Source organism: Rhyacophila brunnea, unplaced genomic scaffold (genome assembly GCF_057557595.1).
Source record: "Rhyacophila brunnea isolate RB1 unplaced genomic scaffold, BYU_Rbru_1.0 scaffold_3, whole genome shotgun sequence".
Classification (NCBI taxonomy): domain Eukaryota; kingdom Metazoa; phylum Arthropoda; class Insecta; order Trichoptera; family Rhyacophilidae; genus Rhyacophila; species Rhyacophila brunnea.
Window position 1 is genome coordinate 52,413,152 of NW_028232965.1, and position 22,302 is coordinate 52,435,453.

General features: G+C 36.0%; 2 protein-coding genes across 2 annotated transcripts in view; one reads left to right on the forward strand and one right to left on the reverse strand.

Moving 5' to 3' along the window:
• LOC147068524 (brefeldin A-inhibited guanine nucleotide-exchange protein 3) overlaps window positions 1–17,516 on the forward strand; it is a 33,087-nt gene extending 15,571 nt beyond the window's left edge. The window contains exons 13-23 of the mRNA XM_085952227.1: window positions 504–687; window positions 2,898–3,021; window positions 3,294–3,489; window positions 4,905–5,046; window positions 6,463–6,709; window positions 8,585–8,681; window positions 9,853–10,020; window positions 10,096–10,302; window positions 11,220–11,393; window positions 12,852–15,500; window positions 16,720–17,516. Coding sequence (XP_085808353.1) covers window positions 504–687; window positions 2,898–3,021; window positions 3,294–3,489; window positions 4,905–5,046; window positions 6,463–6,709; window positions 8,585–8,681; window positions 9,853–10,020; window positions 10,096–10,302; window positions 11,220–11,393; window positions 12,852–15,500; window positions 16,720–16,917 — 4,386 coding nt within the window. The 3' untranslated portion in view covers window positions 16,918–17,516. The remainder of the gene's footprint in view (window positions 1–503; window positions 688–2,897; window positions 3,022–3,293; window positions 3,490–4,904; window positions 5,047–6,462; window positions 6,710–8,584; window positions 8,682–9,852; window positions 10,021–10,095; window positions 10,303–11,219; window positions 11,394–12,851; window positions 15,501–16,719) is intronic.
• On the reverse strand, window positions 17,509–21,844 carry LOC147068525 (zinc finger protein 277). Its single transcript, XM_085952228.1, has 2 exons — window positions 21,404–21,844; window positions 17,509–18,686 (listed from the first exon to the last, which is right to left on the reverse strand). Exons 1-2 carry the CDS (start codon window positions 21,672–21,674, stop codon window positions 17,599–17,601), a joined length of 1,359 nt encoding a protein of 452 aa, XP_085808354.1. The 5' UTR covers window positions 21,675–21,844; the 3' UTR covers window positions 17,509–17,598.
• Window positions 21,845–22,302: the final 458 nt, after the last annotated feature.

Below are 22,302 nucleotides of genomic sequence, written 5' to 3' on the forward strand. Positions count from 1 at the left end.
TCATAGACAAAAATAATTTATATCATGTTATCATCCAGTCATTATTCTCAGTTCAAACGCGAGTGTAATATTGTATTATCTTCTTATTTCCCGTAGTAAGTATACCTGATAAGTGTGCTCTTTTCTCTGATCTTCACAGCCTACCTCTTTCCAAAAATCACCCTTCGCCACTGGGTTATTGTATATCTAACTATTACATAAAATTATTGTCTTAATTAAAGTTTATGCTAAAATTAATTTATCTCCATAGACTCCATTTTTGTCATGCAATAGTTGAAGCCAAATAAAATTATAATAAAAAAATGTCATCCACATATGCATAACACGGTTTATGTGCCATAGGGAAACACATTATCAACATGGCTACCTGAACCACCTATAGATAAAATTGTATAACAATGGGAAATCATAATTATGTAGAATCCTTTTTATTAGTCACTTGTAGATTTGCACGCTTTTGTCGAATGTTATTGTGCATTTGATGTGATGTGTTTCTTTGACAGACATCGGTGCCACTTTCTGAGGATGAGTTTGTGGAAGAGGTTCACGGAAGCGGCGTGCTGGTATACCTGTCGGCTACATGGCTGTGTGAAGTATACCAACAAATCATCACCACTTCAATATTGGAGGCCGGCGGATTTCAACCGCTTTCTCAGGAACATAGTGCCCTGGTCAACCTCCTTATCGGTAATAAGCACAAATTAACTATCTAGCATAATATCCCGTTCACACGTGCATGGATTTACTGCTGACAGTATGTATTATCGCAGCCATAACAATAAAATGTACGCGTAAACATATATTAGGGGCCTTTCATCCAATATTTTCGAATGCGATTTTACGCCAGATGGCGTGCAAAACGTATAATTCCGTTCATGGAGATTTTGTACATAAGCATCTCGCCGAACCCGAACACCTAATGCCCCTCTACCATAAGTTTAGCGAACCAATTGCTAAATTCAGCAGAGTCGATTTTTGACAGATTGCAACTGACAGCCCGCGTTTGCTGATAATTGTCATAGGTACTTGTTTTCATCCGTATTTCATTATGATTCAGTGAATTATTTTGATTATTGTCTAATGATCATTTTTACAATTGATCCTATAATTGGTGCTTCATTTTATTCAATCATGAATGCTTTATTTATAGGTACTAAACTTTGCTTTCGTAGATGAAGCTAATTTACAATGCCGCAAATTTCGTAAAAGCGGCGACGCTTTCGAATTTAAGAGTCTCGTTAGTAAATACACATCACGCAGATTCATGAAAATCAAATAAATATAATATAATATTTTTAACAACTCAATTCACATACATGATTATGCTGGAATCGATTTATGCATAATAATTATATGGTAGGTAGGTATACTATCACGATAACCATTTACTTTCATTTGTTTATATTGTAATGATTATATTATTTATTCAATAACGTTTATTCGGCATTCGGATTATCCGGCCATAATGTAGTATTAATCGAAAAATATAAGAAATAATGAGTATGTAAGTGACGTAGCGATTTTAACATCTTTCATTTTCAATATTGGCATTGTATTACTACTAGAGGTATCTCGTGGCAAAATGCAAAAATCACGTCCTGTGTTGTTTTTGTTTGACGTTTAAGCATCCATCGACATCAAACTTGTTAAAAAGTGACCATAGAGATAGATATTCTTTTGATTTTATTAGAATGAATACTTGATCCAAATATGCGAGCATACCTGAACACTATGATTTGAGTGAAGCATAACGGAACACGAAGCGATGTCTGTATACAGTTTCGCAAGCACTTCCATGAACACTCGACTAGTTAGTAAATGTTGTAAACGGAAACAGCGTAAGTTTGGAGGGTAATAAACGATATGGTTTGGCTTATTCCATGGATAGGGTATTATCCTGCAAGTTGCAAGATTGCATGCATGAATCAAAAAAGCTCGGAAGCTTCTGAATTTTCACGCAACAGTTGGGATTTGTTCGATATCTGCGCCTGCGCAGTAGAACAATAGTGGCGAACCTGCCAGAAAAAAAAACGGACTACATCACGCAGCGACTCATTTTGAGGTTAACTGATTTTTACGACTGTCAAATAGTATTATAAAATGACAACATCGCGTCTCGCTTAGTCTTGAAGAATGAGATTGGCGAGACAGTCAGCATTTTTACGTGTAAATAGTTATTATCGCGATAGTTTAAAATACACACTATTGGTGAAGATAAACTCATGCATGTGTACAGGCGCTATAACTATTTATAGAGATAGAAATTTTTGTTTTAGTTTACACACAAAGTGTTAAATGATAATTTAGTAGGTTTAGTAGGCGTGCTTATGAAAAAAACAAGATGTGTTTCTTTAGATAGATTGATAATTTTATATTCACCTATATTCAGATGTTATTTTATCACACATCCCAAAGAAAATTTCAAAACTTTCCATCAATTTTTTTTATACCTTCTAAGTTTCTGTTTTATTCACTTTGAAATTAGATCAATGAAATTCATATTAAATTATTGCAATATCTTGGGATTATGTTTATTGGACACAGCAATGGCATAGAATTGTGGAGCCTCTCCTGACAGTGCTATATATGGAGATGCATAGATTTTTTCACTCATTTGATTGGAATTGTAATAATAAAATTACAAAAACATGACTTAAAAACTACGCTTACTCTCGAAAGAGAAAAAAAGCAATCACTTTAAATTTAGTATGCAAACTAAGATTTTTAAAACCATTCTCCTATGGTGCATTCGATAGTGTACGTTTTGGTAACCGCTGAGGATTTTGGATCATCTCGCGACTAATAATCTCAATTTAATTCAAAGCTATTCTAATAAGTAGTGTCATTTGAAAATATACCTGCTTAATTTTGTTTCCTGGTCTATTATCTTTTTAAAGATTTTGGAGGTCTGGGTGTGAGTCAAGTAATGTGCGATTGGCAACGACTGAAGGAGGTATCTACCCCCAACACTAATATTGCTGACAATCCTGAAAAGACGGCGGCATTGAAGCTTGCTAGAAGGTAATTTCAAAAGTTTATTTTACATACATATTGTGATATCAGTGTTCTAACCTGTGATAAGTGCGATTTATCAGTTTTTGGTTAATCAAGTTCATAATGGCAGAAGCCCAGGGCTATAACCCATATCATTATGCGGCCTGGCTCATATGTAATGCAATTGGATAATTTATTTGAATAATTTAATCTTCTTTTTATGTTTATATTTTCAATAGTTATCCATATAGTTATCGTATTTGATTGAAGTTTGTTTTAAGAGTATTTATTCATTTTAGAGTTCTCACTTGCATGTGGGATTCAATGGTGACTTTGTTGAGCGCTCCACTCATTGGAAAATACTCCAACTCTGGAGGGAATTTGAGTTCGCGAGTGAAGTTGCACAAACTTTTGCCGAGAAAGACACGGTTCTCATCAAAGAAAGACAAAGTTAGAGATGAGCTTGTGGCGCTATCTCTTGAAGGACTTCATAAGGTAAGCAAATAGTATAATAGTTATTTATAACATTTGGTTTTGGCTTGTATTCCTCCTTCTCCTTCATTTTTCAGCGTTTTGTACTCATTGCAGAAGCCATTCTTAAAAAAGAATATGTTAAGTGTAATCTAAAGTGAATTTTAAAGTGTAGTGTAAAGTTAATTGCAAACACTGCTCTATGGCCAGGTACAAACCTAACTGCATACACGAGCGGTATATTTGTGCAATTTTTTTGCTCAAGTATACTTGGGTGTATGAATGATAATGGTAAAAAGCAACGTGAAAATTTATATAGTACACTTACGCATGCACACTAGTGCTGGTGTAACTGAATATGTGTAGCAGAGGCTTACGCAAGTTTGAACCATTCACATTTCTTTCTTCGACAACATTGTTCAAGCGTAAACTTGCACTGTTTAGGTATACTTGTGCCATGTGGAGGCCATACGGGTGTCATGAACACTTATTTAAAAAAAAAAATTGCAAGCATACCGCTCAAGTACACAGTTACATTTTTAGCTGGCGTAAAAGATGTTTGTGTCGAAACATGTTAAGGTTAGCTGACAACGAACATTGCTCAGTAAAAAAATACTGTCACATGGGACATTGGTATTTTCTGAATGACCTGGAAGTCATGAAATCTTTAAATGTGGTGTGTTGACCCTATTAGCATAGTCGGGGATCCAGTGTGTTTCGATGGCTATGCAAAGGCAAAAATACGATTTATTTCTTAGACCCAATATCTTATATCAATTATAAGAAATATGCGGTGACAGCTCAAAAACCAAATATGTACCTGGAATAACCGTGAAAGTTTGAAGCAATATAATTATTATAGCCTCTGTTATATTTTATGCACTGTGTTTGTTGTGAATGAATTTGCCACGATATTATGTCATTGTAAACACAGAGATAATTGATTGTACATAATGCACAATAATTGTAATTATTATATAAAGTAATTGATATAAATAAAATAACTAATAATTATTTTAATTAAGTACTTAATATTAATTAATTTAATTACATAACTATTTAATAATTATGTATTTTAATTATTAATGAGTCATCTTGCGTACTTTGAGAATAAATACTTGCGGCACAAGCATGGTAGGACTTTGTTAGAGACTAGGAGATAATAAAGCGGAACATGCAACCTCTTGTCAAACCTATGATGAATATGCAACTGACTCAGCCGCATGCTGTGATGCCTCAAGAAAATCTCAACCCGGCCTAAACCAATCCGATTCCTAAAAACCTACGTATCATAAAAGTGACAGGGACTCTTGAATGCTCTTGACTATTGAATCCGCCTAAGGAGCAGACATGGACAAATTTAATATAGACAGAAGGAAATGATGACAAATGCGTCGATTGGTCCCATTATTAATCATGTACTTATATTTTTCTTTCAGGCTGCAAGAATAAGTAACATATTATGCCTTCAAAGTCGATGTAGCAGCTTGTTATCATTATTAGCCAATTCAGCATGCTCAGAGCCACCATCAACTAAAATAATATCGGCACACGCACTCTCCCTCGATGTACTCATTTCTGGTACGGTATGCTTTATTCTAATATTGTTTTAATTCGAATATCATTGTTTGTAATCAAACTATCAACATCGGCCGGTATCAATCCACTGCCAAATGATCGATAGCTTCTTAGTCGCCAAATCATCAATTCGCCGATCCAGTGGGTTTTAGGGCAGCCCTGTCATCATTCACTGCATCTTTTAACCCACTGGATTTCTATTACTATTATTCAGTCACAGGTTTGACACTTATGATATCATTTCTATCTATCTTCTTATATGTATATTGGTTTCTCCATATTTCACATAATATATCCTACATGAGCACTGGTAGCACAGTTTTAGTGAGCAATCTCATCATACATTTTATAGTAGAGGTGAGTTAGAAATACTGTCACCAGTTTGCGTACTCGAGTCTCGGCATGTACTACCCATACAAAATAGGTTCGATAAGTTCGAACGCATGCTATGAGATCTCGCCATCTGCAAGTTAGTTGGTACTGTTGCTACCTATGATATCATCGCCGCGACTCGCTTATGTATAAACAATAGGTGATAAATTTTGTGTAATTATTGGACTACATTCCCTCGGGAATATGGTGATGGCACAGTCAATAAGTCAGCTCAAAACATGTTTGAAATAAAAAAAATCATTGTATATTCATTCATCAAGAATATTATAATATAACATAAAAAAACTCATAAATTTCAAATGTGTTTAAAATCGGCTCAGCGCTCGGTGTATTTTTCTTCTTCTTATTGTGCCATCCCCTAGCGGAGGTCGGCCACCATCAAGGCGATCTTATCTTTGTCGTCTGCTACCCGGAACAGTTCGGTGGTGCTGCACTCGTACCAATCACGGAGGTTCTTAAGCCACGAAATGCGGCGCCGTCCTCTGCTACGCTTCCCATTGATCTTTCCTTGAATGACGAGTTGGGGAATGCTGTATTTTTGTCCTCTCATAATGTGGCCGAGGTGTATTTTTAGCGATTCTATTAAAGCCGATATTTCAAATCGTCATTTCTCTCTCTTTTTTTTCCCCGATTGTAAAGTTGGTATAGTGTGAAGGACAGAAATGGTGACTATACTGTAATAATATGGAGTTAGTTTTAGTTCCAGTTGAGTATGTATTACAATTAAGTCTTTTTTTATACTGGTAGTAAGTATACTTAGTCTTCAAAATCGGCCAGTTTTCCCACCTCTAATTTATAGACATTTTTTGTCTGTAATAGATGTAGTTGTTGATTCCGCTTGATTTGAGAGCTGTTGATGACGATCACTTCTGGGTCAGTCAAGCAAAATCAAACTATATAAATATGCGATGACACTATTTGTCATTAAGTTCATTGAATTTTCTGAAACTCACACTAATAGCAATTCTATCGGTAAGACAGGCAATATCTTTCTTACCTATGAAAATGTGGCTCATTTTATTCCAGGTGGGCTAGAACTGGGATCGCGTTCAGTAGACTGTTGGAAATACATATTTGAAGCGTGCCAATACGTGTCCCGCTTGGAGCACACCTTATTTGGTCAGCAATGTAACACAACAACCCCATTGATAACTCTTCAAACGGGCCGTAATAAAACTATATCTTTCACACAAAGTTCACAAGGCAACTTCCTCAGTGACAGATTGCAGCAGAGTTTCAATCTAAATCCAACGCAACCTGATAGTGAAACCTGGTAAATATTATTATTTTCTATATCAACCATTTCTACAATCTCTTCTACAATGAAACCTCGATTCTACGGTTTTCAAGGGACCTTAAGGGGGGACATGCTCAGCGTGGGTCAAAATGGAGCTTTTTTTCTATTTTCAAAGCATGATCCTGGACATACCTTAAACGTTGTAGATAATCTATTTATATAATTTTGAAGCCTTATTATCCTTTATATTTATTTTAAACATTTGGTGACTGCATAAAGTATTTTTATTACATAAAATAGTATTCTTTTAAACCTCTCGCTCTAATGTTTTAGAATATAGTCATGTACCGTTTAAAAAAAAAAAAAACGGTTGGGTACATGTTCAAACACGCGCGTTAACATCATTTTACTCCCTACTTCAATTATAGTTTGTCAATTTATGGCTACGGCCGTATGTTGTAGCTTAACCACTGGGGAATGCTAAAAGAAATGGCGTATTTCAAAAAAACACTACCTTATTCTTAGGTCAATAATTATTATAAAGCAATCATTATTCGTAGTATTTTTATAACACTTGAATGGTCAAAGACATAGCTTATAATGAGTATCTTTAGAATTATCTTCAAATGTGTTAATCTTGCCCATTTTTTGAATAATAAAATGCCTAATTCTTGTCAAATTTGGGATCACAGAGATTATCAATATAATTTTTTATCGTAAATATTTCACCATAACAATGTCAATATAAATTAAACTGATGGTTTTATAAATGCGTTTAAAAATTAATAAACGTAAAAAATCTTAACACCACTGCACATTTATGTACTGAAATATGACTATATTCTAAAACATTAGAGCGAGAGGTTTAAAAGAATACTATTTTATGTAATAAAAATACTTTATGCAGTCATCAAATGTTTAAAATAAATATAACGGATAATAAGGTTTCAAAATTATATAAATAGATTATCTACAACGTTTAAGGTATGTCCAGGATCATGCTTTGAAAATAGAAAAAAGCTCCATTTTGACCCACGCTGAGCATGTCCGCCCTTAAGAAAAAAACTATAAATGCCGAATATATAAAAAATAAAAAGCTCGTTTTTCTCCTGGATTTTTTCGATGTTTTGAATTATTTTCAGTTTCTCAGATAGAGTTCTAGTTTTCTTCATGGGGGCATTTTAGTTGCGACTTATAAAAATTCGTGATACGAGATGCGAGGCTGAGCGCCGACCCACCTGTATGAACAATTCTACAAAAGCGAAATGAAAAATAATCATTCAAAAACGGTCGATAATATTTGTGACGGGACCAGAATATTTAGACGATAGATCAAGGAAAACGATAAATCGGGGAACGGTTAATGCGGGATCATTTAACATTGTTCTTATGGATGTTTGGCGGGACTTTCAAAAATGAACGATTCGTGCGGGAAAACGATTTAAGCGAGAACGGTATATCGAGGTTCCACTGTATATGTTTTTAAAGTGATAACCTCAAATAAATGGTGATGCTGACAGTTATGTTATCAAAATGAAATAATTGCATAAACACCCAGGCTTTGAGAAAACCACATGAATATATTGTGACCTCACCGAAATGGAACCGGTGCCCCCAGATGTGAAGCGCCTTACACACTGGACTACAAGAGCTAAAATAAGTAAGTGGACTGTATAGAATGGGGTGTAATTAAGACCACATGTGAAGCGGGTGAAGTGAGTGTTGAGTAATGGATAATTACTGACCCCGTACTACGCCTTAACTTTCTATTACACTTGAACAGGTATTGCTTGATTAACATTCTGTTTTTTACTGTCTGAATTGCATTCAGTCACTGCTTTGAACTCAAAATAGCACAGGGATGATAGGCAGAACATTAATTGGCTCAAACGAATGGTTTTTTCTTTTCAGTATTGATGTGTACAATTTTCTTCAGTCCAATATTGATAGCCCAACGACAAACAGAAAGATGTCGGTGGCTTCCATAATAGAAAAATGCAATCAAGAGGTGAGTCAAGAATGTAGAATAGCATATAATATATAATTATTGTAATAAAGCATGAATGCAAGATATACATTCAATGTGGCTTATGGGAATCAGTTCGTTGACATGTTGTAGTTATAAATTTAATAAGCTCGGTAGCTCAGTTACTAATATTTAAAAGTTTATATTGTAGATGTCACATAATTATTGTCCTGAATATAATTTGATGTTTTTTACCTAAAATATTTTTCTGTAAAAGGCATTGGCGTTGTATTCGAGATCTAACAAACGAAAAATAATACCATGTTTCTCCCATTTAAATATCATTTACTAAGAAGGAATTACAGCAATTTATTGGCTCTTAGCTTGAAATCATCCATCCAATTACAGGTGTTTACCTAATATATTTAAAAAAAAAACTGAATTCTAGTCTCAAGGGATTGGATTTGTTACAACATGGTTACAACTTAGAAGAAAATCGGTCTAGCATCTATCGAAAAGGTTTCAAGAAATTAATGTAGCCTTGCTAACAATCTGTATTCAATGTAGATGAGTGTGAAGATAACATTTTATTGGAAGAGGAAAATAATCTAAACCGGCTCTCACATCTAAACTCGCCTCGTCTGCAACATGTTGAATACGTCGATGTGACGTCATCGTTATTCACAAAACACACGTTGCCAAATGGAGCTCCGTAGATTGGTCGAATGTGACTTTTTAGTTTGAAAAAAACATCTAGTGCTGCTATCAACAAATCGCATGCTTTTCGGGCTGCGAGTCAAAGACGCCAGAACGCATATGAACACCTACGAATTGGTCATTCCTATACCGGCCCACCGATCGCCGCATCCAAATATCCATACGTTTCGAGAGGCTACGTGCAACTGTCGCTAGCTAGATGTGCGCTGTCTTCATATTAAATACTGGATCGACGTTCCTAGAAGGTTTGATTTATGGCTACGCTGCAGACGAGGCGAGTTTAGATCTGAGAGCCGGCTAAATGATTCAAACGACACAGATCATTCAAGCATGTCAATGAAAGCTTTTCTACCCCATTTTTTAAAAATAAAATTTTATTTGTGTTGTATTGTGTATCATGTGACAATACGGTAATTGTATAAAAAATTTGTGATGATTAATGATGCAGCGTTGCTATTAATAATACATATTCCTATACAATGCATTACATTTACAGGCCAACAAAACAAATCAATCTGGATCTATAAGTGGTACTGACGCGGCGAAAGTATGCTGTGCATTGTCGCAGCATGTCGACGCCTTGTTCAGCGATGCAGCGAGTAAACTAAACCTTCCCGCCTTGTGTGGATTTCTTCAACAACTATGCATAGCTTCTGAGAAACAGGTATGAAATTACTTTGTTGAGAAGTAATAATTATTATCGTTCTGATTTATATTAAATATTCATCTCTCACCGCAGTTATGTGCAGAAGGCTCGCAATCGGTTCAAGCAAATGTAAGATGGTGGAAAGGAATCGGAAACACTCGATGTACGATAGGAAATAATACGGGAGGCAGTGGTCTTCTGAGCAGAGCTGGTGATGTTACTCTTCAATGTTTGAAAGCGCCCAGACCTCTCGCACACCACATGGCCGTGTGGACCATAGTCGGCCCACATTTTATGAAGGTATAATAAATTTATTCTATCAAGATTGTCATAAATAAATTTCTGCATGACAGTAATAAATGCTGTGTCAAAAATGGTAACACTGACTGTCACAGACAGCCCTTCAAGTCCATGAGAAAAGTATTGGGTAATTCTGTGGGTAATTAGGCTTCACTGCTACCACTACACTACTGTCATTCTGCCTCATGGACTATCATAGTTCAAAAAAAAGAAAATGGTTCAGAATCCTAAGTGAAGTCAGGCAAGGTTGCATCCTCACTCCGTTTTTATTTACTGTCCTCAATCAATACCACCTGACCGAGGCATAGTTGTGAAACTATGCAACTTTGAATACATACACTGATACAGACGCTATCAATTTGACAATACTATCAAGAGAAAATCCAAATTCTGCAAAACAATTATTAACTTAACATGTTGCTTTGAAAATCAACTATCTTCAACTATCTCGATTGCCCTTTTATCAGACTAGGGAGTGAATGTGGACAAAGAAATATTTTACTAAATTAATTTACAACGACCATCCACCCATGGTGGCCGCGCGGCTTAAGCGCCGGACTATAATGCCGTGGGTCCCAGGTTCGAATCCTGGGTCTGGCAAATACACATATTGTTTTTCAATTTGTGTATGAGTCAAGAGTATGGACCTAGTAGGTTGAGCAAGTGGCTAGCATCCATTTCTCGTAAAAACAAAATCTGTTAATACAAACCTCCACTCCATAGAGGCCCATATGATCTTATTAGGTTCGGACATGGTTCTATATTATATTATCTATTGATTGAGTGAATGTAAGATTAGTTTCGTTTTTAAATACAAATTATTAGATACCTTTCATTTCTTCTGTTTAGAAGATTTTAAAGACATTCAGTGCCTTTGAATTGGTTTCATTTAAAATTTTGTTTTTTCATAATTTTAGGCGGCTTGCAGTAAGGATAGAAGAATATCTAAAAAAGCTATACAATGCATCCATGACGCCGTAACTATGTTACTTAATGAGCAAACAGAATTGCCACATTTCCATTTTAATGAGGCGTTGCTGAAGCCGTTTGAAAATTTATTGTGCTTGGAATTATGTGACAGCGATGTCCAGGTCAGTATATGTTTTACAACGTTTTTCTTAGCTCGTATTCTTATTTGTCCGGTACAAATCTTGCAATCGATTTTTAACTTCCCGACTAGCTAGACATTTGAAACTTTTAGAATATATCAGAACACGATGTCAATGCATTTTTTTAATCCCTTTAGCCATCTTTAAGTAGAATTTAATTCATATTCGGTTAATTCTCTTTTGTATGAAAAGTTATTTCGATACCATTATTGGTTGCTAGGGGGTCCTAGCAACTAAATTATTAATATATACGTGTGTTACTATAGAAATCAATATGAAATGACATTTCATTATTCAGTATTTCTATCAAGTACAAATTTTTTTGATCGTTTAAGCTAGTCAAGTCAAGTTTATATCAACAGAAAATTTAAAAACGTTGTATATAAAAAGTTCTTTTATTTTTTTTATTCAAGTAATTTTATTTATATACAGCCTAATGATACACCCCTGTTACAGGCGGGCTTCTCCCGGTGTAAAATAATCATTTAGTAGTCATAAGTCGAAACGTAACCCTGACCTCTAGAAACGGCTTCATAAAACATTTAATCTGATTCCTTGCTCAACTACGTAATTTTTTTATTCATAAGTAAAGGCCTTCGTCCGGTGTGTGAAAATCATATACTGGGCGGAGGTGTAATTAAGATAAATTTAATTTAATTTTAAAAGTATAAATGATGATGTGATATGATAAAATATAAGATAATACCAAGTTACGCACGAGACAGACGTGGTTTCATTTAATTTCTCCTCAATTTAAAATATCTTTTTTTGTGAATCTGGGGTTCGATGGACACTTGAGCTAGCCGCTGGAACCCCGAGTATCTCACTAACTCGGTTATTATGATCACGAACATAGCGAGATCTCGGATGTAAAGAGGAAACATTCATTGACATTTTAGTCTATGATTTTCTCCTTATATTTATTCACTTTTATAACGAGCTACTTATCGGATATACCGAGCAAAAATAACATCAAAATTTTTCTCAAAACTGTTAATGACGTGTGGATTGTTTAAAAACATTTTCGACCCTAAGCAATAAAATCTGACCATAGATCGATGCCGCCGGGATCGGAAATATTGAAACAATATTGAAAAAGTATCCACGCATATGGTTTAAATTTCATGTAAAAAATCCAAGCTGAAGTCAGTACCTACCAGCGTTCATTACAATAAACAACTTCTTTTGTAGTTTATGAATGCCATGCTTGTTTCGGGGAAAAATTCTAGTTGTATATTTTTGTTTGAATTGCGACTTTTTGTGTTATATGACCGCTCATTTAAAATCACCTATTCTCTGATATAACGAGTAATGCTTATAACGAGCAAATTCAGTCGGTCTCATCTTCCTCGTAATAACCAAGTTCGACTGTATAAGTAATTTATTTTGCTGTTACACTACAATTTATGAATTAATTTTGTCTTGTGTTAATTTTTACAGGAGCAAATAATATCTTGCATTTGCGAGTTTGTCGAGGCAAATCAAATAGAAATACGTTCCGGCTGGAGACCTTTATTTGGGACATTGCGAGCTGCACATAATTCAAATCAATACTCGGCAGTGCTAGAAATCTTTAGAGTATTCTTAAATACCGACAACACCTTAGTGTTCGCCAACGCTGCGGTAGATTGTATTTTATGCCTGCTGAGCTACATCAAGGGATGCAACTCTAGCTTTTCAAATAATAACGGGTCAAATATCAAACTGAATTCTCCGGATACACCGAAGATGACGTTCAATTCGAATCAGCGGAGTAGTCAAAGATACGAAAAGAATGATATGATATCTATGGGCATCGATCAACCTCAGTTGACGGTGGAAATCTCCAAGGAGTCTTTGAGATATATCGAAAGTTGCGCTGAAATATTAGGAATGATGTACAGTATGCCAAAATGTCCGACGTTCAACACGGCTCACCGTATGAATATCGACATGCCTCTGCAAGTTGTCGATGCGCTATTCCCCAAATCTGCGCTTCATGTGAAACAATTCTGCGACATAACCGATGCGCCGGATACCAATGTCATATCATACAGAATATTGTCAACCAATTTACCGTTGACAAAGACAACGTCATCTTCGCTGGTCAAGTTGGACCGGCCAAGCGGAATTTTAAAAGTTTGGCATCTGTTAGTGGAAGGATTAGTTTCGGCATCCATAAGCTGCCCGCAACAGTTTCAGACGGCCGCGCTGGAGACACTCTTTAAAATATTGCAGGACATGATGGTCATTCCCGGACCGGTGTTTGGGTTACACAGCATAAACCATTTACTTCTGCCAGCAATGCAGAATTGGCTCCGACAAGTTAACAAGGACGGCGTCGGATGGGAATCTTTCGCCCCCAACTTCAAGCAGTGCTGCGGCATGGCGACCGATTTGATTGTTAAATATCTGCATCACCTGCAGCAAGGGGCCAATACCAAAAATATTATAAACAATCATCAAAATAAATCCAACGGCGGAGACCGCCGCGAGCCGACAAGTCTGAGCGACGAAGAATACGATGCACAAAGCGAAATAGCCGAAATCAAAGCTGTAACCTTTGCTCTGAAACAGCTGCTTTTAATATTGGTGGAATGCATATCACAACCGCACGAGATCATCGCCAGATTGGGTGCCTCGTGCATTCGACATATAATTTTGACTTCAGGCTATTTGCTGTCAGAACAGCAGTGGGAAATAGCGTGCGCCAGTTTACACAGGGCCTGCAACGCGAGTCTTGCTCCCCTGCAGCAGTTGACGTTGGCTTTTGATGAAAATTCGAACAGCTTTTATGGAGATCTGGCGATCGTGAAAGTGGCGGCGAGATGCGACAGCTCCATCAACGACAACGTCAGACTGCACTCCATGGCGCAGCAGGTGTTCTTCTACGACTATAGCAAAGAGCATTCGTTGAATGTCAAGAATATGCAAAGCTCCAACCGATATCAAATCCAAAATCAATCAATTCCCGTGAAGAACCTCGTTTTAACTGACGATAGAAGTTATATTTTTCTCCTTTATCCGCAAGATGCCGTGAATGTTTTGAATCCCGATGTTTACATAATCCGTATTCCTCACAAGAGTCTTGTCATAGGACTTCTGGCCCATCAGATTCTAGTGCAGATCATCGCCACAATTTTATTGCAGAGATCTTCAAATATAATCCCGCTGAATCATATTTTATTAGACACTTTTAAAACGAGCGGGTTAGTTTTAAACAACAGATATGCTCTGAGCTCTCGGAACATTGACATATTACTGAAGTGCCTCGATATGTCTTACAAACGTTCCATAAGTTTCGATCTAAGACCCGGACTAAAGTTCCTCGTGCAGAAAGTGTCAAACTTAGAATGCGCCGCCAATCTTTACAAGCATACGACAGCATCTTGGATTATCAAACTGATGACTCTCACAGAAATGCATCTGCAAGGAGTGTCTATGAAGAAAATCACTCTATCCGATCTATATGTATTAATCGATAATGAAAACACGACATTTAAAGGTCAAATAAGAAGTACAATGAATAGATCAATGGATCTTAAGAAATCTTGGGAAATGCTTTGCGATCTGTATATAAATACAATTGAAATTGATTCCGTCGCGGCTGAACTCGCCAACAGTGAAAAATCAGTAAGTTTAAACGGCATAAACTTTGATTCCCTCGATGAAAACGGCGCGTCAGATAATGAACATTCCGACTTATCAGAAGACTTAACCAACGTCAAAAATAATGATTTTGAAGAAGAAATAGTCGCAGACAATAATTCTCCGGAGGGTGTTATTCCGAAACCATTCACGTTTAGTGATTTTCGAGTACAACCAATTAACTCTGCGCACGTTAGCGATTGTGAAAATGATGAGAACCCCGATGCCAACGATGAAAGTGCAAAAGAGCATGTCGATTATCAACCTGCTTTGAATATATCTAACGGCAATCAGCCCAGCATTGTCAACAATGAGAAAACCAATGGGTTTAAATCAGAAATGAAATTCGAAATAAAAAGCTACCAAGCCACCGTCAAGGCAAATGTTCATGTGGAACCACTGCTTCCAGCTCAACCGATACCGCCAGAAATTGAACAAGAAAGAATTCACAGTATCGCAAAGGTAAGACATTTTCACATATCGTATACTTTTCTATTCTTTTTTTCTTGGTACATATTATTACAATGAATTTTAACTTCCTTCAGAAACCCTTGTATCCTGGTTGTAGTCGCAAATATCGGTGTTTTCCCATGCGTGACATGTTTCAAAGCTATAAATGACAATAATTAATGTTATCACTGTCTTGTATAAAATGCATTTCAAATGGCGGCTCAACGCCATGAAACACAAAGCTTAGTGAGGCTGAAGCGACATTTATTGACAAGCATTATCCATGCCCTATACCAGGGTTGGAGGACCTTTTTACGTACGCGAGCCAAAATATTAATTATTTTTCGACTGATATGTCGAGCAGTTTTTCATGTGGAAAAAATGGTTTTTAAGAATCCCATTAAAAGTGATGATCTTCTAGCACACACATAGCTTTACCACTTTTTTCAATTACGCCATACATTTCGGTCCACCAATTTTGAAACTGTCTGCCAAAATTACTACTACTAGCTCCATCAAGTTTTTATTTCTTATTCGGTACAGCCATTTTTGTGGGTAGAAATGAAATATTGTTTGTTACTGTATTACTTAGTTTTGGTTCTTTACGCACAAATTGACAACAGAATTGCTCCAATCAGATTAGACATTCTCTCGCTACAGTGGTCTCACGCAATGTAAATCTATCAAAATCAGAGGTACGCGGCGCGGCTTCCCCCATTATAGTGCGATGATTATATGTGACCCATAAACCCTAAAGACAGACCTATGTAATTACATGTTTACATTAAACGTAATGCTTATTATTGAAGATGATTTCTCTATTATTTTTTTAAACAATGCGATCTGTTATTTCTTATTCTTCAAAATAAAGCATTCACGTGCCATGCAAAATCATCTCACAGTGGCGTAATGGCAGTAATCATGGCACGCGTGCCATAGATTCGCCACCACCGTCCTATACTTTGTGCTCACTTTTAATGAAGGATCATAGATATATAAAGTTGATCACCATTTCATACAACATATTTTTATGTACTCTGAACTATTCCTCCCTATTTCTGTATTCTTCATCTACTTAGTTTAAGATATCTACATGTTAATTTTGCATGCCCTTCCTTCAAATTTAATTAGGTTATTTTCATTCTTTTTTGGTAAATATTCTTTCCAATTATCCTTGTTTTCAAAAACTGTGAGAATATCTCAATGATATAAATGCATTGTATGTTTTCAGGACACTGAGGCGAAGAGAATTGCTCTGGCTAACATACTAGCAGCTTACCTCGAACTGATATTGTCGTTCCCGAGCAGTCAATTTGAAATGACAGCGCCAATATTAGAGAACGGCTACTCCAAATTGTCCAAATTTGCAACTGATTCCTTACTCCTTCAGAGAATAGAAGCTTTTTCAAATAAGAAAGATACCGTGTGAAAGTATTAAGTGTTTTAGATTAGTAGGCCGAATGAAATCAGCTGTGTATTCCACGGTCAATGGTCTTTAATAATCCTCTTTAACCGGGGAAAGTCTGTTTAATTAAAATATTCTGTCATTGATATTACTTTTGCTGAATCCATTACCCGTTCGCGGCTTATCTCATTGGATGGGTGCCATCCATTGATCGTTGTCGACTGCACAATATTTTGAATGAATCTAAGGTGGATTGTAGATATGGGCTTTGTGGAAATATAGATTAGCTTTTTATTCACATATTTATGTGAACTTTATTTTGATCCATTTCAATAGCTTATTTTACTACAATCCTTAAAATCGAGATTGAGAATATTTAAAGAGTGCGGTGTTTTAAATATTTCCTCTATAATTAAAGCTTCCTATTTGTATACAGGGCATTATATAATGTGCACAGCCGCGGTCCAGTAACAATCATAATAAAAATGGAAAGTTTAAAACTGAGTTTAAATAACTTAGCATATAAAAAGAAAAATATGTTTATTTTAATGACAATTTTATGAAGACAATTTAAACTTCAAGAATATCAAATATTTGTAAATTAAAACAAATAAATTAATTTTAAAAATGCTTCGTTTTATTTGAAGATCAATAAAATTGTACATGTATATATTTACATACTTGAGATTAAAAATATTATTATTATTAATCCCGTAGTACAGACATTGCAACTTGCTCAGGAATATTGGCATCTGCAGAGTTTAAAGTGGTCAACGTTAAAGTTTCGGCCAGCGCTTCCTCGTCTTGGATGTCATCGTTGTCTTCCAGACAGAAGAGTAAACCATCGTCTTCATAAGTGGAAAAGTAGAACTCGGGTTGGTTCCACAATTTGGAATCGTCCATCACAAAATGATTCTGCTGCTCCATGTGCAGCAGTAATTCTTCAACATTACTTGACAGCGAGTCGCAAGAAATACAGCGCAAAAGATGTATCTGCCGTCTGATAAAATTGACTATTTTAACCTTTTCGTAAAAGTTAAGACTTTTCGTTATTTCATTGAAATTGAAGTCGTGCTCGTCAGCCATGTGAGAAGTAATTTTTTCATATTTATCAGCTGAATACTTACAAAAGAGACAAATAATCGTCAGGCTGTCTTTTTCTTCCCAATCTGACCAGTTTGTATCGCTATCCGAACTGGATTCTCTGTTGCTCTTCTTTGATGTGACACTGCACGTACTGGCGACGGATTTCTGTTTTTGTTTATGCAAACCAACATTTTTTAAATAAGATTGCCAATTTTTTCCCATCTCTAGATAATTACTGATGAAATATTTGTCATATATTTTGTTTTTTGGATTTATTTTTTTATGAACCTTCTTTCGCATGTGCTCTTTGAGTATAGTCCTATCCTTGAAGACTTTTTCACAATAAATACAAATGCAATTATCAAGTTTATCAGACAACAATTCTATGAGTTCACCTAGGAAGATGAGGTTTTCAGATTTAGCAACATAGAAGTTGTGCTTTTCATAAAGGTGGACTAGAAATTTTGCCCTCGTGTCTTGGAGAACAGTTCTGCAAAACAAGCACTCTCTCTTATAGCATTTATCATCCCGCTCCATTTTTTGGTGAGCCAGTATTTTTTCTAATCTGGTCCGTTGTAAGTCTCTCCGCAGTTGGTTGTCTTGGGGGAGGACATCACTTAAAAGGTAATATTTTTCATTTTTGGAAAATTCTCCTTCGGGTGTTTTATCTGTTAGCATTGTTGTACAGAATTCTGCGAGCTCATAACCTAAAAACAAAAAATATATATTAGATCCATGGCTATGGGCAAATCCTTCCGTTTTTTCATGTACATATCAATTGCCTGACCCCCGCTTCTATCCTATAATTCAGTGTTTCTCAACCGGTGGTCCACAGAAATTTTCTAGTGGTCCACGAAATTTTGGTGTCCAAATGCATATGCTAAAAATTCCAATAAAATCTTCAAAACCTGCAAGTATTTGTGGATTCTGTTTTTGTTCATAAAATAGATTAATGGTTTTACATGATGAAATCAACTGCGATCAGATCTTTTTATATGTTAGTATATAAATAATATTTTTTATTTTTGCGTTAAGGCTCAGCAAAACGTTTCTACTATTTTCAGTGGTCCGCAGGTGTAAAAAGGTTGAGACACTGCTTATACTACATACAGAACTATGAAATGGCAACATTGACATCGTATTTAGAGATTGTAGAACATCAAAATGTATTGTAATAATTATAAAACCAAGAACAAGATGCAGGGGCAATTTTCTTCACCGAAGATGACATGATCGATTCCTCAAGATTTAAAAGGGGGCCTCGAAACAGTTCACACCAGTAATGTATACCAAAATCTTTAAAAGATGCCTATTTCTCACAAATTGAACATACAATATTACCCAAAGCATAACAAAATCCCTAAAACTAATATCATAGCCATTAATATTATCTGTACCTTAGAGGCAGACGGATGCAAGTGCCAAATACCCAATTATTCAGGAAAGCCAAAAAACAATTTTTATTTTAAATGAATACTCGTAACTTCCAAGCAAATGTTACCCCTCATCACTGTTATCTTCAATAATAATTATCTTTAATTACATGCAATTCTAGGAATGACATACGTTGACATTCTTCCTGGGTACATTGGTAGTTAAAATTTATGGTTTTTATTTTTTTCGGTGGACCTCAAAATCAGTCAGTGCCTCAGTCTTCAACGTTCTTAAACCTGCCACTGACAAAAATTATGGAAAATCAGGATGCAGGATAGAAAGAATTAGAAGACTGGCCACATACTGAGAAGATAGAAATGCACGGGGGTGGATAATGAATTTAAACCATAGATTGGTAAGAATCGGACCTCTTTGAAGAAATATCACAAGAAAATAGTAGATATATTTAAGTCAGCATCTTACATTTATTATGAATTACGTACACCAGTGACGAGGGGTGGAGGTAGCCTGTTCAGAGTCGACATAAATAGTGCACACTAAACTTTGTCAGTCACACTTATTTGTTTTCATTGAACTAAAAATACAATTTGCAGTTGGTGCCGGTTAGTTTTTAAAATGTAATTAAACCCTGCCCAACCAAACCATAATAATTGAGGTATGCTATGGGCGATCTGACAAAAATAGTACACACTTTTTCAGTCATACTTATTTGTTTTCATTGCATTAAGAATACATATTACAGATGATATTAGTGTTTTAAAATTCATTAACCCATGCCTACACCAAACTATAATCTATAAAAAATATTCATCTCTCTATAAAACATCTAAAACTTCTTCTTTTTCTTTGGCCATATCCGCCCCTTAACTGGAGCATATGGACACCACGCGGCGCCTCCAAGAATCCCTGTCGCTCGCCAGTCTTCTTGCTTCGTTCCAGGTCAAACCAGCATCCCGTAGCTCCGCCGTATACACTTTGTAGATTGTATTTAGCGGCCTTCCAGGACGCCGGAGTCCGGTCGGCTTGAAGAACAGGCAAGCCAGATTGAAGTTCTCTTCTGGCATCCGCAGCACGTGGCCGAGCCAGGACCAACGTCGCCTCTTCACTTTCAGTGTGATGAGAGGCTGCTTGGTGCATTCTCTTATCTCCTCGTTGCTCCTAAAGTCATACCACCGCACACCCAGTATTTGTCACAAACATCTGTTTTCGAAGCTCAGTATACGGTTGCTCTGAGCCTTCGTAAGGTGCCATGATTCGCTACCGTAAAGCAGCACCGTCAGAATGCAAGCGTTAAATAGGCGGCATTTGGTTTTGACCGAGTACAATTGTGAGTCCCAAACATTCCGAATCGAGTTGAATGTTGCTCCAGCCATTCCCATTCGGATAGCGAGCTCTTTCAGCAAAATGCCATCTCTCGTGATGTGTACCCCCAGGTTCTTGAAGCTGTCGACGCTCTCGATGTTTTGTCCGTCGCTAATCAGAGGGAAATCTGGATCAGGACAGGTGCTAAAACTATGTACGGTTTAATGGCATAATTTAAAATGTTTTATAGATAAACGAATGTTTTTGACTATTATCGACTATATATGGATTGAGCTGGGTTTAATTGGATTTTAAAAACTAACAAACACTATCTGCACATTATAGTCTTAGTTAAATGAAAACAAATTTGAATGACAAAGTTTAGTGTGCACTATCTATGTCGGATCTTAACAGCATTTCTCCACCCTTTGCCACTGACTTACACTAAGGACTAATAATACTAAAGAAAAATGATTATATTAGACAATTAAGACGGAAATAATAATATTGTGTAAACAACCAAAGAGGTAACACGAATATTTAAATCGTTGTTTACTGGATAGATCTATCACTATTTTACTTTGTTCGTAATATCCATGTTGATTAAGAATCCTATAAAAACTGATATGACTTCATGATGGCACTCAATGCAAGTCGATAAAATGAAATTGGACGAATGATTGAATTTGTTTTCATGGAAAGTCAAGAGAAAATAATTAATACATACCAATAAATTTGTCCTTCCAAAATATGATGTAGTCTCGAAGGGATGCAATCTGATCCACATCTGCTATTACCAATCGATGTTTGAAAAATAAATGCGTTAGCAAATCCTGCTGGTTTTCCGGCAGAGAGTACACAACATCACACAGCATGCATTTGCATTCATGACTAGGAAAGAATAGTTGATCTGATGATATAATTTGTGGGTTTGTTTCTGCATTCTCGTTGAAGGTCAGGGGACCAATAATGTTGGATATTCTGAGTTCATTCTCCATTTCAATTCGTTTGTAATTGAGGGAAATCAATTATTATTTAATACCCTAAAAAACTAATTTTACGACAAAATCAATAAACCCATCCACCACATTTTTCAAATGAAATGTCAAATACATAGACAAGTCAAATAAACGGATGAACTGTCAGATGCAAACTCTCTTTTTTTATTGAGAAAGAGGCTATCCACAAAAAACATTCAATGCCAGGTGCTATTTTTGAGTATGGTAACATCAGATTTTTTTTACAATCATTTTTGTAATGTAGGTACCAACCTCTTTGGTAGGTAGACCTACTAAGTAGGTACCTACCTTGTGTACACATTTAAACCAACAAAGTGGGAAAAATTTTAAAACATTAAATAGGTACAGTGAAACCCCGATTCTACGGTTTTCCAGTGACCCAAAAAATAAACGATAAATGCGGGATATCTAAAAAAAATCAACCTCTTGAATTATTTTAAGTTTCTCAGCTAGAGTTCTAGTTTTCTTCATGGGGGGGCATTTTAGTTGCAACTTAAATACTGTGAATAAAAATTCGTGATACGAGATGCGAGGCAAGCCTGAGCGACCTATGCAAACAAAGCTACGCTACTGAACGGTCAGGTGAGATTGAACGCTGACCGATTTG